The following is a 15,799-nucleotide window of genomic DNA, read 5'->3' on the forward strand; positions in this document are numbered from 1 at the left end:
TTTCAATTTTTCAATACAGTTTATCCTTGGGTGATTACAAACACTCACACCAAGTTTCGTCAAAATCGATCAAGAATTGTGCCATCTAGAGTGTTTACAAGCTAAAATTGAACGCGTTTTCAAGAACAAGGGCAATAACTTATACTAAATATTTTTCAATTTTTCCGATTTTTCAATAGGGTTTATCCTTGGGCGATTACGAACACTCATACCAAGTTTCATCAAAATCTGTCATGAATTGCACCTTCTAGAGTGTTTACGAGCGTTTCAAGAAGGGCAATAACTCATAGTAAATATTTTTCGATTCGCCTGATTTTCAATAGGGTTCATCCTTGTGTGATTACAAACAAATATACCAAGTTTCATCGAAATCAGTCAAGAATTGTGCCTGGTAGAGTGTTTACGAGAAATTGTGGAAGGATGGATCGCGGAAAGAGGTGACGGCAATATACGCCCCCTGATTTCATGTGGGCGTATAAAAATCATTTTTCATGAATAACATTTTATAATTAATATAACTCATATTTAGGAATTTTTCTGTAATTTTCAGCTGTACTAATGTACAAAATGGCACAATATATGACTAGTTGTCTAATCGATAATGTTCATTAGTTAGCTACTATATATTCTTTGGAAATTTTTAATTTCTTCTCTTCATACAGCATTTTTACTTGTCCAGTACCTGAAATACCATAATAACCATACAACTATTACCAGGTTTCAGGTAAATTGGCTGTAGGCATAAATTTTCAAAGCACCCACTCATAAAAAGTATTTTGCTTAATTATCAATATGAGCCTCTGTGTACTTTAAGAGGCAAAGATCTGTCGCATACTTTTAGATGGAAGTTGCTCAAAAGTAACCCAAACTTTATATGACAGGTTTGACAAATATTGAGTCATCAACATGGTAATAATATGTATACAGTATATACTATACATACTATACATAGAACTACTTTTGATGAATAATTCAATTTGATTTGAATGAACTGAGGGAACATTAATATGTGTACACATTAAAACCATTATAATATTACCTTTCTTACAAATTCTGGTAAAATAAAGGATGCTTTGTGAATATCAGTATTGTAGTATTTTAAAGACATATCATCTACTTCTTGTTGACTAATACATCTAACAGGTTTCCTAAAATCTAATTCCTACATATATAATATATGGTAAAGTTAATGATTCGACAGTGATTCAATGGTTTGAACTCATATTAGGCCAGACTGATTTATATTCTTATTTTACAGATGATTTCTAGTAAGTTCAGGTAGGAGGTAAAAATAAAAAAAATAAAAAAAATAAATTGTTCTGGCCTTATCCTTATAAACCGTATGTTCCAAATCTTTTGCACTCCCTGTATCACCTTGCTTAAATCACGACATTCTCTTACCTCTTGTCAATAGAGAAACCATAAAGTTAACAGGTCAAAGTAAATTAGATAGGCCTACTATTGGATGCCTGCTATATTTCCCATTGTCTATAAGTTTTATAACTTGCCTTGTCTTTGCTACATAATATAAATCCTATCTGTCCACTAGGATAGGTTGGTATAGTGGTATAACAATAGTCTGTTATAGGATAGATAGTTTTACAGAATTCTAACATCTCCTTTATCAAATCTAAATGTAGCCACAAACATTCACCTATAAAAGAATATTAAATTTCAAAGGGATGTGGGAAGTAAAATTTCAAAATTTTCTTTTCTTTTTCTTCCATCAAGAATACTGGAATCAGGGTTAAGCAAAGATATTCTTATAAGGGTTGTTGAGTTCAAATGTGTTTCATGCGTCATCTGCTACAAGTTGGCAGACTGAAGAAATGGTGGTCTGATTCCAAGTTAATTGCGACCAATCAAAATCGACTTCCGCTGCTAAGTGGAGCGCCATTTTAAAGAACCAAACGAGAACAGAATCTGAAATCAGGAACATTTTTTGGAACGTCGAACAATAATGTAACAATAATGTATCAGCTTTGAGCGTATACAAACATCGTATTTATATAAAGAACAATCGTTCCATCGATCTATGTTGATTCATGAACATTTGTTTATTGTATGATAACTTTCAGCCTATTTGTGCACTTCTCGAAAAACTTTGAAGGAAGAATAGACAGAAACCGCTCCATTCTGCTTTGTTGACTTTTAAGTAGTTTATATTCATTTGGACATTTTGTTAATTGCCTACTTAATCAGCATCTATTGTAATTTGTACCTGTTGTGTTTATATTGACTCGTTGAGCGCAGAATGTTATTTTTATCATGAATATTTTGACACTTCTGACTACTGTTATCTCCCTTTATGCTACAGACCACATTGGATTCTCTATTATTCACTGATTAGTTCATTGTATATTTTTCAGTAAATCTCGCGTAGGTGAAATGATATGTAATGATAAATAATAATTCATGGTGTCAGTTTGAAGAAAAGAACCTGTTTGTTACTGTTATTAGTAGTTGTCATTCTATCATCTCCAGGGAGCATATTCATGGTACTCTACAGAGCTGTTGTAGACTTGTGGGCTTCACTAATTTAACATGGACGTGGGGCTCACAATCACTTTATTGTTTATTCTTTTACTGTTTATAAAAATGGTACATGAATGTAAGGATGCTTAGCATCTCTTATGATAACAGTATTGCTTAAAGACATTCAGGGAAGCAGTAAGAGATTAAAACAATATCTTTTCTAAAACCTATAAAATAACATCCATTACCTTGACTAGCTAAAACACCACCATCTTTTAAAGACTTAGACATCAAGTCATAGTAGGATTTCTCAAACAAAGAAGAAGCTGGTCCTAAAATTGAAATAAAGTTCAATACTGTATAATTTACTATTTTAAAACCTTAAATGGTCTACAATGTCTTACTGTGAAGACTAATAATTATGTCTGATGTGAACATTTTAACAAGATGTGGAGCGTAAAAAAATCATTACATATTGTTTGCCTTAATTTCAATACAAACTACCGAGAGGTCTGTTGATCTGAAACTGCTCCTTTTAAAGAAATACTTACCAATAGGGTCACTAGAATCAGTTATAATAACATCATACGTTCCTTCATGGGACTTTAAGAATTCAAAACCATCTTGAACATGTAATGTAAATTTAGGGTCGGCAAAACTACTGGCTAATTTTGGCAGGTATTTCTTACTAACTTCTGGCACTTTCTACAATGAAGGGAAAAACTTATATAAAATATCTACAGGTGCTGCAAGGTTATTGTTTGAAACTAATTAAATACTATGTTTTTGAATTTTCAAATCAGTTAATCCAAAGCATCTTCTAATCTTGAAGGGGAAACTGGGGAACAAATAGACTATGTGAGTCTGCTGGATCTGACTGAATTATCACAGTTATTGCAAGGTAATATCAGTTGTTAATATTCAAAACTTTGCTTGGAATAAGCAATGAGTTGAACACAATTGTTAATTGTTTGTCAATTTCTAAATATTCAAATTGCAGCAAAAGATGCCTTGATCAATTTATTTTATATCTAATTTCTGCAGGATATATCTGAATCTAATTCAACTAAGTGACATTAGAAATATCAGTTGTGCCAACTCACCTCATCTATTTCACACATGTCTACTGTTAGTACTTGTGGATGTTTTAAAACTTCTCTAGCTACTCCTCCATCCCCTCCACCAATTATTAACACCTGCAACAAAGAATGAGGATAGCTTATAGCTTATATAGTAGTCATCTTTCATGTGGTAAAAAATTTTATCTCAAATTTTATTGATGCTATTATTTGAATAAGAATCATGATCTACTGTAAGATTTACAAGTAAAGGGCAATAACATAAAATGCCAATTTTCCTCAATGAAATATATAATTGATTCTATTCTAAGTCAAGTAACGTTTTATAGCATCATTGAGATAATTACCATAATATGATCAACTTCCAAACAAACTGTTTTCTTTATTAAATCTTGTCACATTTAGAAGATTTGGTAAAACTTTTCGTTGTATATAAACTTATTTTAGATGATTCATAACACCTTAGCAATGACCTTTTACATAATGTTTGTTATCAGGGTAGCATGGTCAATACAAATTCAAGCAGGAGCGGAGTAAGCATATGTTAAAACATAACCACAAAAGAAGACAGCTTGCAAGGCAGGGCAATATACAGCCACTAGCAGCTTTGATTTGAATAAAAATATTTGGCAGTACAGTAGCAATCACCAATATTGATATTCAATCTTCAGTCATACTCCTCTTTTTAACTTTTTGGGGTGATACTGAACAATATTACAAAGTTTTGTCAAAGCATTTCAAAAACAAAGTCAAAAACTCATTCAAAATACTTATTTGATTATGTTCCATTTTCAATAGGTTCATCCTTTGGTGAAAATAAACAATGTCTCCCAATCTCGTCAAAATCTGTCAAGTATAGTGCCTTCTTAACTGTTTACAAAATATTTTAACGCGTTTTCAAGAACAAGGGCAATAACTCATACTAAGGATTTTTCTGATTTTCAATAGGGTTCATTCTTGGGTGGTTACAAGCACTCACAACAATTTAAGAATAAGGGCAATAACTCATACATACTATTTTTCGATTTGTCTGATTTTTGGAAGGGTTAATGCTTGGGTGATTACAAACACCCATACCAAGTTTCGTCAAACTTGAGCTTTCTAGAGTGTTTATGAGCAATTATGGACAGACGGACATGAGTGACCCCCCTCTCCCCATTTCATGAGGGCGTATAAAAATTACTTTAAAATATCACTACATCAGGATTTCTTAGTATAATGCAGATCAAAATACAGGCCCGCAGCAAGCTCAGGTTCCTGTTGCGGGGCCAGGCTGGTTTGCCCAAACATAAGGTGTTGTGTTTTTTTCAGTACTTCATTATTTTTTAGAAAGCACCACCCAAAAACACTACTTAATTGTCTGCCCAAGGTTTTTCAAGAAATAGAATATTTGGACTCCCACCTCCCTCCTCTCTCCTACATCTATGTTCTTTGTTTACAATATTTTCTAATTCAAGAATATTGCATGTAGATAATGTGTCCCATTATTTCAAAGCCTGTTTTAAGGACTTCTTTAAATCCAAATTTGTAGAAAAGTTATGTGTAACATACCTGTTTAGGATTAGGATGTGAGAACATTGGAATGTGAGCTAACATCTCTTGATAGGAATGTTCATCTCTTTCAGTGACCTGGATAACACCATCAAGTACTAAAACATTACCATAAGTTTTACTAAAGAAGAAATAGTTTGTGTAAAAACTTATGAAATAATATTGTTTCTAAAGAATAATGACAAGGGTTCCTCTACAGCATCATTGATTGACCTGATCATAAGAGTAGCCTACAGAAATATCCACATTGACCACAATACCATATTGACTGCACCACACTGAGCTCAGACTAATTGTCTAGGGGTTCATTGAAATTAAATGTTAGATGTGTTTACATCGAAATAGACACACTTCCCTCCCGCGAAATTTTCATTAATATCAACCCAAAAGATTAAGCACAAGCTTGTCTGACTGTGTAGACTGAATAAATCTCATCATAAACAAAAATGGTTGTCAAAATGCACATCTGTAAACATTAGCAGATTATGGTCAAACGCCTATTACTTTATATATTAAATTTACAAGAGGTAATGGTGCAGAGCCTTGCAGATCAGAATGTGGAAAAAACTGACTAAATTTATTTTATTACTCCAAGTCACCAACATGCCCCAGTTTACCCTACTTACCTCTTAAAGACCAAGATATCTTGGTATTTTGATTTCTCATGGTAAAGAACCTCTTCAATTTCCAAGGACAGACACTGTCCTGGCCATAACGGACTCAATTCACTAAACCAACCCTTTCTAATAGCATCCATTTTATAGATAGGTTTTAATTGTTATTATTTTCAAGAAATGTATTCACACGTGTGCATCTAAATATAGACCAGGGTTATTTCCCTTTACGACAGTGTGCCATAGAGTTATAAAGAAACATGTAGGCCCTACACAGTGTATAACTCTATTGTGTAGTATGCCGTTAACATGGGAAATTTATTTGAAGTTACGACAGCGTAACAGGATGACATGGTTAGGGCAAGTACTGAGGGTGAGGTATCCTTGCGTCTGTGCCCTTTGCAGTTTGCAGTGTGTGGTGTAGCCTAGCTATAGGCCTAGCCTACAGTCCTATGATGTAGCCATAGTGTTATATATAACACTATAAGGACCTATCATAACACTATAGTGTAGCCTAAAACCAAATCCCATAGCCTAATTGAAACTACGTATGGTTCTTACGTGGAAATAACACACACGAACGTAGTTCACAGGTCATTTTGAAACACTTTTTAGAATTATTAAGTCGAATTTTGATAAAGGCTACAGAATATTTCAACAAAGCCTTCAAATCACATTTTAAGGGTTAGAAAAGGCTTTAAATTTTATTTGAAGAAGCTTTGTTTATTTCAAGCCTTTATCAAAATTCGACTTATTAAGTCTAAAAAGGAAATCAAAATGGCTGTGAACTAAGTTCGTGCGTGTCATTTCTATATAAAAGATAGTGGACCACAGCCATATACGCCTTTCACGGCATGCAGATGGTAAAAACGAAACATTCATTTTAAGTTTCATCAAAATCGGTTGAAACTAAGAGAGTAATAGCATATTGAAGATTTTGGGGCAAGGGCAATAAGTCTGCTTCTAACGGTCGAAAATAGCTAAAATTCGAACTTGATCTTCGTTTTATGAATATGAATAAAAATACCGAATTTCATTTGATTCCATCAAAAAATCTAGTTTTTAGAGCATTTACAAGCAAATGTTGTTGACGGACGATCGACAGACCGGGCAGGGGTGCCGACAATATACGTCCACATAGAGAGATGTGGGCTTATAAAAACCATTCTTGGACTACATGTAGACATAGAACTGTATAGGCCTACTGTTAGTATACAGTTTTATGATCGTAAGGAGAGCAGTTCTATCACTAGCCTACTTCACTAGTCACGTGTAGCCTACTTGTTATGGATTCTTACAAAAACTAAATAATCTTTCATGTTGTGTAACCGATTACAGCATTGTTTTCTATATTCAAAGCTCTGTTCAATTACATTCAGAATAGCGTTTGAACCTCAATTATACCTTCTTCTTTAAAGTCATATTGGAAATGAATTAATTGACGAAGACGAAAATGCATTCTAATAAGCGTGTCTATGTCTCATTTGAAATCTTATTGCTTTTTTTCTCTTGTTATTGAAGTAGGCTATATGATAAATGAAGTATCAGTAATTACTGGCCATGTATGTTGCGTCTAATATAGGGGTAATTCAGATCAAATTTATACTTCAATAATAAATAGAGACAGTAGGTAATGATAGTCGCATCATTTGTCATCCAAAGGGACAGTCTCCATCTTGTAAGGTGATATAGTTTATTTATTTTTATTGATTATATAATTAGTTTTTTCTTGAAGATTGAGAGGCTCAAATTCAATTCTATGGTAATATATTAATGGTCACGAATTGGTCTGAAGTGTTCAATATCATCGTATTATAAGATTTTCTGTCTCTGGTAACACCATCGGTCTTAATCAGTATACCCATTTTAACATGTATCCGTGTCTACAAAACTAAATAAAAACGTTTTGAACTTCCTTCAGAGCCTATATTATGTCTCACAATTTGCACAACTGCAAAAACTCGATCAGAAATTATTCCTCATGTCTTTCTTATCTACCTATTTGAATTTTATGTTTTAGACTACCTAATAATGTTATTTTATTACACCCGATAGGTGTCCCCGGATTATTCAGTCCAAGCACAAAAGCAAAAACTCAACAACAATAAGTGATGTTACTAGCAAAGTTACGTGACAGATACCATAGTTAAAAAAAAATTAACCTTTCTTTGAAGGTATCTTTTGAGACCGGGTCGCCACTTTGCAGTTATACTGCCAGTTCTCTTTTCACTATATGATTGTGATTATCCCTTGTATCAAATAGCTTCATATTTAACTCACATCAAAGTAGTAAACTCACCTCATGTCGTATATGCCGAGTATATTGATAGATAAATTTAAAGTTAATGTTTCCCTGGGGAGCCATTCTTCAGCGGATACTGATGTTGTTGAGTCTGAGATAGTTGAGCCAGATGATGACATCGGCAGCGAGGCTGACTACATCAGATAGTGAACTAGGTCTTGATGAGCCAGCTAAGGTGTTTGGGCACAAAGTGCTAAAAAAACGACCAACTAAGATCTCTCGCATTGAGCTAGAAAATGAAAATCCATCTCACTACCGACTGATTTATCCCAGACCCATGGTCCAAGCAATTGACAATTCTTGACTGATTTTGACTTGGTATGAGTGTTCGTAATCACCCAAGAAGGAACCCTATTGAAAATCAGATAAATCGAAATATTTTTAGTACAAGTTATTGCCCTTTTTTCTTGAAATGTAAGTAAACACTCTAGAAGGCACAATTCTGGGCAAAACTTGGTGTGAGTGATTGTAAGCACCAAGGATAAACACTATTGAAAATCAGAAGAATCGAAAAATATTTAGTATGAGTTATTGCCCTTGTTCTTGAAAACGCGTTCAATTTTAGCTTGTAAACACTCTAGAAGGTTCAATAGTTGATAGATTTTGAAGAATTTGGTGTGAATGTTTGTAATCACCCATGCATGAACCTCAGAAAATCAGAAAAATCGAAAAATATTCAGTATGAGTTATTTCCCTAGTTCTTGAAACACGTTCAACTTTTAGCGCGTATACCCTCTATAGTAGAAGGCACAATTCTTGACAGATTTGGACGAAACTTAGTGTGAGAGTTTGTTATCACCCAACAATAAACCCTATTGATAATCAGAAAAATCGAACACTCTAGAAAGTTCAATTGTTGACAGGTTTTTTGTTTGTTATCACCCAAGGATGAATCCTATTGAAAATATTTAGTATTATCCTTGTTTGTTTAAATCGGGTTCAATTTTATGCTCGTCAACACCCTGGAAGGCACAAAGCTGAACAGATTTTGACAAAACCCTATTGAAAATCAAAAATGTTCTATACGAGTTCATTGCTCTTGAAAATGTTTTCAATTTTTAGCTCGTCAACACTACAAGGCACGATTCTTGTCGGATTTTGACAAAACTTGGTAATATTATTCAGTATCGCCCCAAAAAGTTAAAAAGAAGTGTATGACTGAAGGTTGAATAATTCATACTGGTGATTGTTACTGTACTGCCAAATATTTTTTTCAAAATCAAAGCTGCCAGTGGGTGTATATTACCTGGCAAGCTATCTTTGTAAAATGTTTATCAAAAACGTTGTAAATTATACCTTAAAATATTTCTAATGTATGATATTGATATCTATGTCTCTTCTTGATCAAACTGAGTTTATTTTAAAATGGTTAATTAAAAACGTTGAGTACTAATCGTAAAATATGCGGTTTTTGGTATTTGGCTACATAATGGCTCGATATTTTTAGTTGAATACGTATGAAACATCCGCTGGAACTTCCTATACCTACTACCTTAGTTGAATACGCATGAGACACATATCTCTACATTAAGGCGTTTATTGTACTCAAATCCGTTCCCTAGTTTCTTAACAACTTCCAAAAAGCATAACGAACTTAGAAAATAATAAAAAAAAAATAAAAAAACTCCCAAATTTCGACGGGAAGTATTTAAGCTGTTGGTAAACTGATCTTTCAAAATTCTCACAGATATACTTCAAGATATCCCTTTCCAACCATGAAAATATGAAAGTCATGGAATAAAAATTGTACTGCCCCGAACAAAATAAAATGCCAAAAAATGCAATATCAAGGCAATTTGCCTATTTCAACCTGTGCCCTCCATCTCCTTGGCCAACCAATGCAACCGTTTTGTTCATCCCAAGATGCCAACAAGGCGGGACCTCATAGTATACTAGCAAGGTATCCCAAACTTGTAGCTCCAATCCCCAAAATTTAATCCAATGGATTATGCTTTTTGGGATTCTCTGAAGGAAAAGGTGTATCGGGGGTAGCGGAACAAACTAACTGAACAGGAACTAAAAGGCAGGATAGTCACTTCTTGGGAGCAGATACCTTTAGATGAGATCCATAACAGCCTCTCGGGATGGAAAAACGGTTGCGATCGGTGGACGAAGAAGATGGGGGGCACATTGAACACAGGTTGAAATAGGTAAGTTGCCTTGATATTGTATTTTTTGGCAAGTTATTTTGTTTGGAGCAATACTTCTACGATTTTTATTGTATAACTGTCATATATTCAGGGTCGAACAACGACATCTGGACGTATAGGCCTATCTGTGAGAATTTTGAAAGAGATCAGTTTACCAAAAGCTGAGATACACCTGTCGAACTTTAGGAAGTTTCTTTTTGGGACACCCGATATTATAACTAACCCGATATGCAACCATGCCTGCTAAAGCCAGGTTTAAAGATAAATGTTAATTAAGAAATCGCCTGATCTACCACTTAAAATAGATATTATACATTATACGCCATTGAACAAGGAAGAATTATTACTCCATGCTTTGTTAAACTTTCTTAAATAGGTCCATCCATAATATACCGATTTGTGTTACCCAATTTGTGATGAAATAAAATCCATGCCTGTTTTGAACCATTCTGAAGTATTTCTACAATCTTTGTTCTGTATTTACGAATTTCAAATTGAATCTAGTTGAACAGATTGTTCTATAATACATGCTCTGGTATTTATCATTTCGATGTGAGTATCAATCGATTTTTATTATTGATCAAGAATTATGACTGACGTGTTTGTTATATTCTTTAATTAATTATTATCAGGTGTTGAATGGAAATGTCATTCAACTGCATAATTATTATTATGTCTCAGGACTGAAAACAACTTTGTTCCGGTGCCGTTCGGAAAGCTATAGTATAGGTCGCATTGAAAACAACGCTTTATCTCTGATAAAAAAAAACACATGAAGTGTTGTTTATCGGGGGTTGATAAAACAAAAATTCAATAATAGAAACTCCTTAAAGTCGATCTTATAAAATTCACCCACCAGTATGATGTCAACCAATGACAACGGCGTCCGTTTGGTCAATGCCTTCAATCTGTCTTTCTACAGTGCATTGGAGCTTTTGAATGATTAACACGTTATAGCCTACCACATTTAATGATTATATAATTTGTTAAGATAATTCAGGAAATTCACGAATATGTATGCAATCTGGAAAAAACAAAACAGAATAAATACATATTTACATTTTTATATCAGAAACTTTTTTACAAATTCATTTTTTTACAATATGCCTGCATATTAAAAGTTTATACAAATACTGTTTACATACATTATATTTCTTATTTGTTTGTAAATTGACATTTAGTTAATGAAACACAAAATATAAGTCAGATAAATTCTTTGGCATTATACTTTCAAGAATGATTTGTTTCAGCACATGTATATATACATCGCGGTGCTGCCTTCCGAAATTGTAGAGACTTTTTGACGGAATCGAAAAATGCTAGCACTAATACCGATGTTTTGCTTCGAACAGTTAAATGGTAATCATGACAGATTTGGGTGTTTTTGATCAAGTTGTTGTGAAAACCTATCTGAGTAAAATGCACAACCTGTTATTATTATAGATGGGATGAGACAGGAGTTTCAACATGTAGTTTCTCTAGATATAAGATATGATGGTCTATGGCTGTTATTATTGCTGTGTTTACCATTACGTTTGGGAAGTTGTTTTGGTAAACAATACCTTAAACAAAAGATTCTTTTGAAAGTATTCCAGAATTTTTCACTAAACCAACAATAGATGATGAAATTAAGTGATGATTTCAGGGCGAGGAGTATTCTTGCAGCAGCTAAAAATTGACTGTAAGATTTTTCATCGCCGAATATTTTATCAGATTCGGTTACTTTGAATCTTTTATAAATAGCTTCGACAGCATGGTAAAATATGGTTGGACCTTGACAAGGAAAGAAAGCAAGTATTATTATAAGTAACATGACTGTTATTTTTAACTGCTCTCTAGATATAACAGTTTGAACATTAGAATCGGCAGCAAGATGATAGCGCAGATAACGACTTGATTTGTGAATCTCTAATATTAACCTGATATTCAGAATGGTTAATGCAATAAACGGCAGGATCGCAGTCAAAACACAATCTACAATAAATGTATGCAATGCAATGTTATAGGCATCGAAATTCCAGTTCCATTCTACAATCCAGCTTCCATTAGTTTTGTGAATTGTAGGCGTCATGTCAAAAAAATTGGGAATTCTGCACATGAATGCCGAAATGACAAGTATTGCTATCATACATCTTGCACGGTTAATAGTGCAAATAGCCATTGCTTTTAGTGGATAACAGATAGCAATATAGCGCTCTACAGCTAACATGACTGTAATCCACACAGATGTTATATGAGCTGAATTCTGGAATATATTTCCATAGTGATGTATTACTATATACTTTTCTTGAGAATAAAAGTCACATCCGACTATTCTCTCTATCAGCAACTGGAGTGATAACAAAACTAAAAAGAGCAAATCAGCAAATGCCAATGAAGTTAAGTAACAGTTTGTGGATGTACACATTGTTTTGCGTCTCAGAACTATGACAGTTAGAATGATTCCAAGAATTCCACCTAAGACCACGATTGGCAGCACTCTGTTTGTTAAAATTGTCGCTACACTATATTTATTTAAGGAACTCTCGCAATCATTGACGCGGAAGTAAGTGTCGTTCATAAATTCTTCTGTGTAGTTATCCATCTCTTCTGAAAAAATAAAAATTGTACCTTAGTACCTATAGTTTACAATATTTTGTTTCATCTTGTGATGAAAATGAGTAGAACAACAATAGATGTTTCCAAATGTAATAACTCGCCATTTCTTCTTAACGAATTCATTTTTCTCCCGATTAACATGGCAAAAACTGGATCCGAAAGTTGATAGCAACGACAGGTTGACAACGAGCAGCCACAGTAGCAAATTCCGTAAAACTATATTATTTTTAAAAAAAAAGTTTCCATTAAAAGTAAACAAAATGCATAAGCCTTAATAATTTGCAATAACCCACAAAATTTTCATCAAACGACCAAAATGTCTTCATTGCATTTACAAGCATCTCTCATCCCTCCAAACTTTCGAATTATTTAACATAGGTAAAGATTGGCCTTTGCCATCCCCAAACCCCCAACCCCACCTTTTGCTCTTCGATATTTTCACAGCTATCGCGTGATTGACAAATATGTAAACCAGATTTTTTTCACAGAATTTGAATCTAAGTAGAGTTGGCTATTATTCTGCTCAACATGTTAACCAAACACAGACCCTGTGTGGGTGTATGCTTAGTACTCTATATTTATTATTGAAATGCGTCTTGAAAGTTCTGCTTTTAAGTTCGTGAATCTATATTAACCCTCCATTTAGCAAAGGAAACGCTGTAGACTGCTATATAATTTTCTGTAATGCCGACTGTGAAATTGACTAGTATAATCTCAACTAAATTATAAGCTTTTTACTGTCCTTTAATAAGATGTACTTAACAAACGGAAATCCATTTTAAGGCAATCATAAATATAATATAATGGTATGAATTGTAACAAAGGATTGAGAAAGCTCCATTGTTTATTTGAATAAAAGGTACATTATTATACTAATTTTTACGATCATTGTGAAATTCCTAAAATTCAAAGGAATTCTTTCGTTGTTAATAGTTTTCAAATTGAAAATATTATTTGGTTTGTTTATATGAATATATTGTTCTAAGTGAAATTATCAAAAAAGCAATACAAGACCGAACCATCGTTTGCTTTCAGACAAACATTTGACTGTCCGTCAAACATGGTTCTGTATGCCTCCTTTTAAAAATTGCTGATGTTGAAACCACAATAAACTCCTATACATGATTTTTTTTCAAAAATAGATTGAACAGATTTTAAATGTCTGAAGATCAGTGATAAAATGTTCTCTCACTTAAGTAATGTGCATTAATTACTTTAGAAATGTATGTATTATAATAAATATATTGATTTGGCGACAATCTATAATTTCATGAAAATGTGTTTGAAGACAGGACACGGTCTGGTAAGAAATAAGATTTAATCAACTAATGTGATAAGTTGTGGCAAAAGTGGAGGGATTTTAAGCACTAATCCAGACTAAGTTCAGATTAAAATGATATTAATACTTATAGCTTTAGGACGATGGTAATGATATAATTATATACATTTTTAAGATATTGCTATAGAAACCATATAATTAATTAATATTATTAATTGTCTGTCTTCCTCTACATGTAGATATAACGCTATTCTAACTTACTGCACGCTTAATTCTAGAACTCTTCTAGAATATCTTAAACTCTATTCTAACTTACTCAAGCTAAAATCTGTAGGCCCCTAACTGTTCTAGAATATCGTAAACCTTTATGTTTTACCTACTCCAAGCTCAAATCTATAACTCCTTTAGATTCTAACTTACTTCAAGCTAAATTCTATAACTCCTTTAGAATATCATAAACTCTATTCTAACTTACTTCAAGCTAAATTCTATAACTCCTTTAGAATATCATAAACTCTATTCTAACTTACTTCAAGCTAAATTCTATAACTCCTTTAGAATATCATAAACTCTATTCTAACTTACTTCAAGCTAAATTCTATAACTCCTTTAGAATATCATAAACTCTATTCTAACTTACTTCAAGCTAAATTCTATAACTCCTTTAGAAATTCATAAACTCTATTCTAACTTACTTCAAGCTAAATTCTATAACTCCTTTAGAAATTCATAAACTCTATTCTAACTTACTTCAAGCTAAATTAATTGAATCGTGTAACATCTGAATTCTCTACTATTTTATAACTCTTTCCCATCCAAACAAAGACAGAAAAATGAAAAAAACCATCAGTAATATTTCCTTGTCTCATTTTGTGTAAAAGAAGTTAATCAAGTAAAAAAATCATTAAATTCTTTTGTTAACTGGAAGCTCGGCAAACCGCCTATAACCAAGATTACCCTTTGGAAAAATCTATGCATGGAAATATAGTATTTTTTGGGGTACGGTACTCAATTCTCTGTTATGTAATAGGGAACTAAAATGATTCTCTAGAAATCTGGGTATGAGTTGAAGTTAGTCTGAAATATATTGAATCGAATCGTGTAGCCTAACTGATGTAGTTATTTCGACAATTGTTTAAATTTTTCTATTGAATAATTGTCCTTTTTTCTCGCTATAGACTTAAAATCTAAAACTATGAATTGATCATACATAGGTCAAATTATCAACATGATAGGTCCACATATTATACATAGTGTTATTATCTGAGTTCCTAATTATGGTGCAAAACATGGGTCAGATTTAGTGATTGGATCTGTTGATAAACACGTAAATATATAATTTATAAAAGTGGATAGCTAATGGCGAATACTCTATATTTAGTATTGTTGATGAAAACGTGATGATCAATTCTATTTTAGATGCATTAGATAATCAATCTGTACATAATAAAGTAGTCTCGTCATTAAAGCAATATATCTTATGGAATCGAAATACATGTATGTTTCTTTTTCATTATTATAAATAGAACATAACTTATTAAGCTACCCCTCGGAATATCAAATGCAAAATATTCGTGTCGTCTTATATACAGTAATACGTATAGTGTTGCATGTTTTGAATGTATTCAACAGGCTTAAAGAAGGTTACTGAGCTCCAAGAACAAGCTATTAATTAAACTAAATTAATCCTCTAGGGCATCTTCTTAGCTCGGGTAATCTTTATAAATAAGGAAGCAACCTTTGGTCTGAAA

General features: G+C 32.9%; 2 protein-coding genes across 2 annotated transcripts; both read right to left on the reverse strand.

Moving 5' to 3' along the window:
• Positions 1-1,027: 1,027 nt before the first annotated feature.
• On the reverse strand, positions 1,028-5,925 carry LOTGIDRAFT_218994 (hypothetical protein; the record flags this gene model as incomplete). The annotated part of the gene is made up of 7 exons (XM_009062256.1): positions 5,732-5,925; positions 5,106-5,226; positions 3,579-3,671; positions 3,027-3,180; positions 2,724-2,807; positions 1,505-1,654; positions 1,028-1,155 (listed from the first exon to the last, which is right to left on the reverse strand). The coding sequence occupies exons 1-7, from the start codon at positions 5,860-5,862 to the stop codon at positions 1,028-1,030; spliced, it is 861 nt and encodes a 286-aa protein (XP_009060504.1). The 5' UTR covers positions 5,863-5,925.
• A 5,232-nt stretch (positions 5,926-11,157) lies between these two features.
• Positions 11,158-12,755, reverse strand: LOTGIDRAFT_165255 (hypothetical protein; the record flags this gene model as incomplete). Its single annotated transcript, XM_009062257.1, has 2 exons — positions 11,158-11,195; positions 11,699-12,755. 2 exons carry the CDS (start codon positions 12,753-12,755, stop codon positions 11,158-11,160), a joined length of 1,095 nt encoding a protein of 364 aa, XP_009060505.1.
• Between the last annotated feature and the right edge of the window lie 3,044 nt (positions 12,756-15,799).

Source organism: Lottia gigantea (assembly GCF_000327385.1).
Source record: "Lottia gigantea unplaced genomic scaffold LOTGIsca_50, whole genome shotgun sequence".
In the NCBI taxonomy this organism is placed as follows: Eukaryota; Metazoa; Mollusca; class Gastropoda; family Lottiidae; genus Lottia; species Lottia gigantea.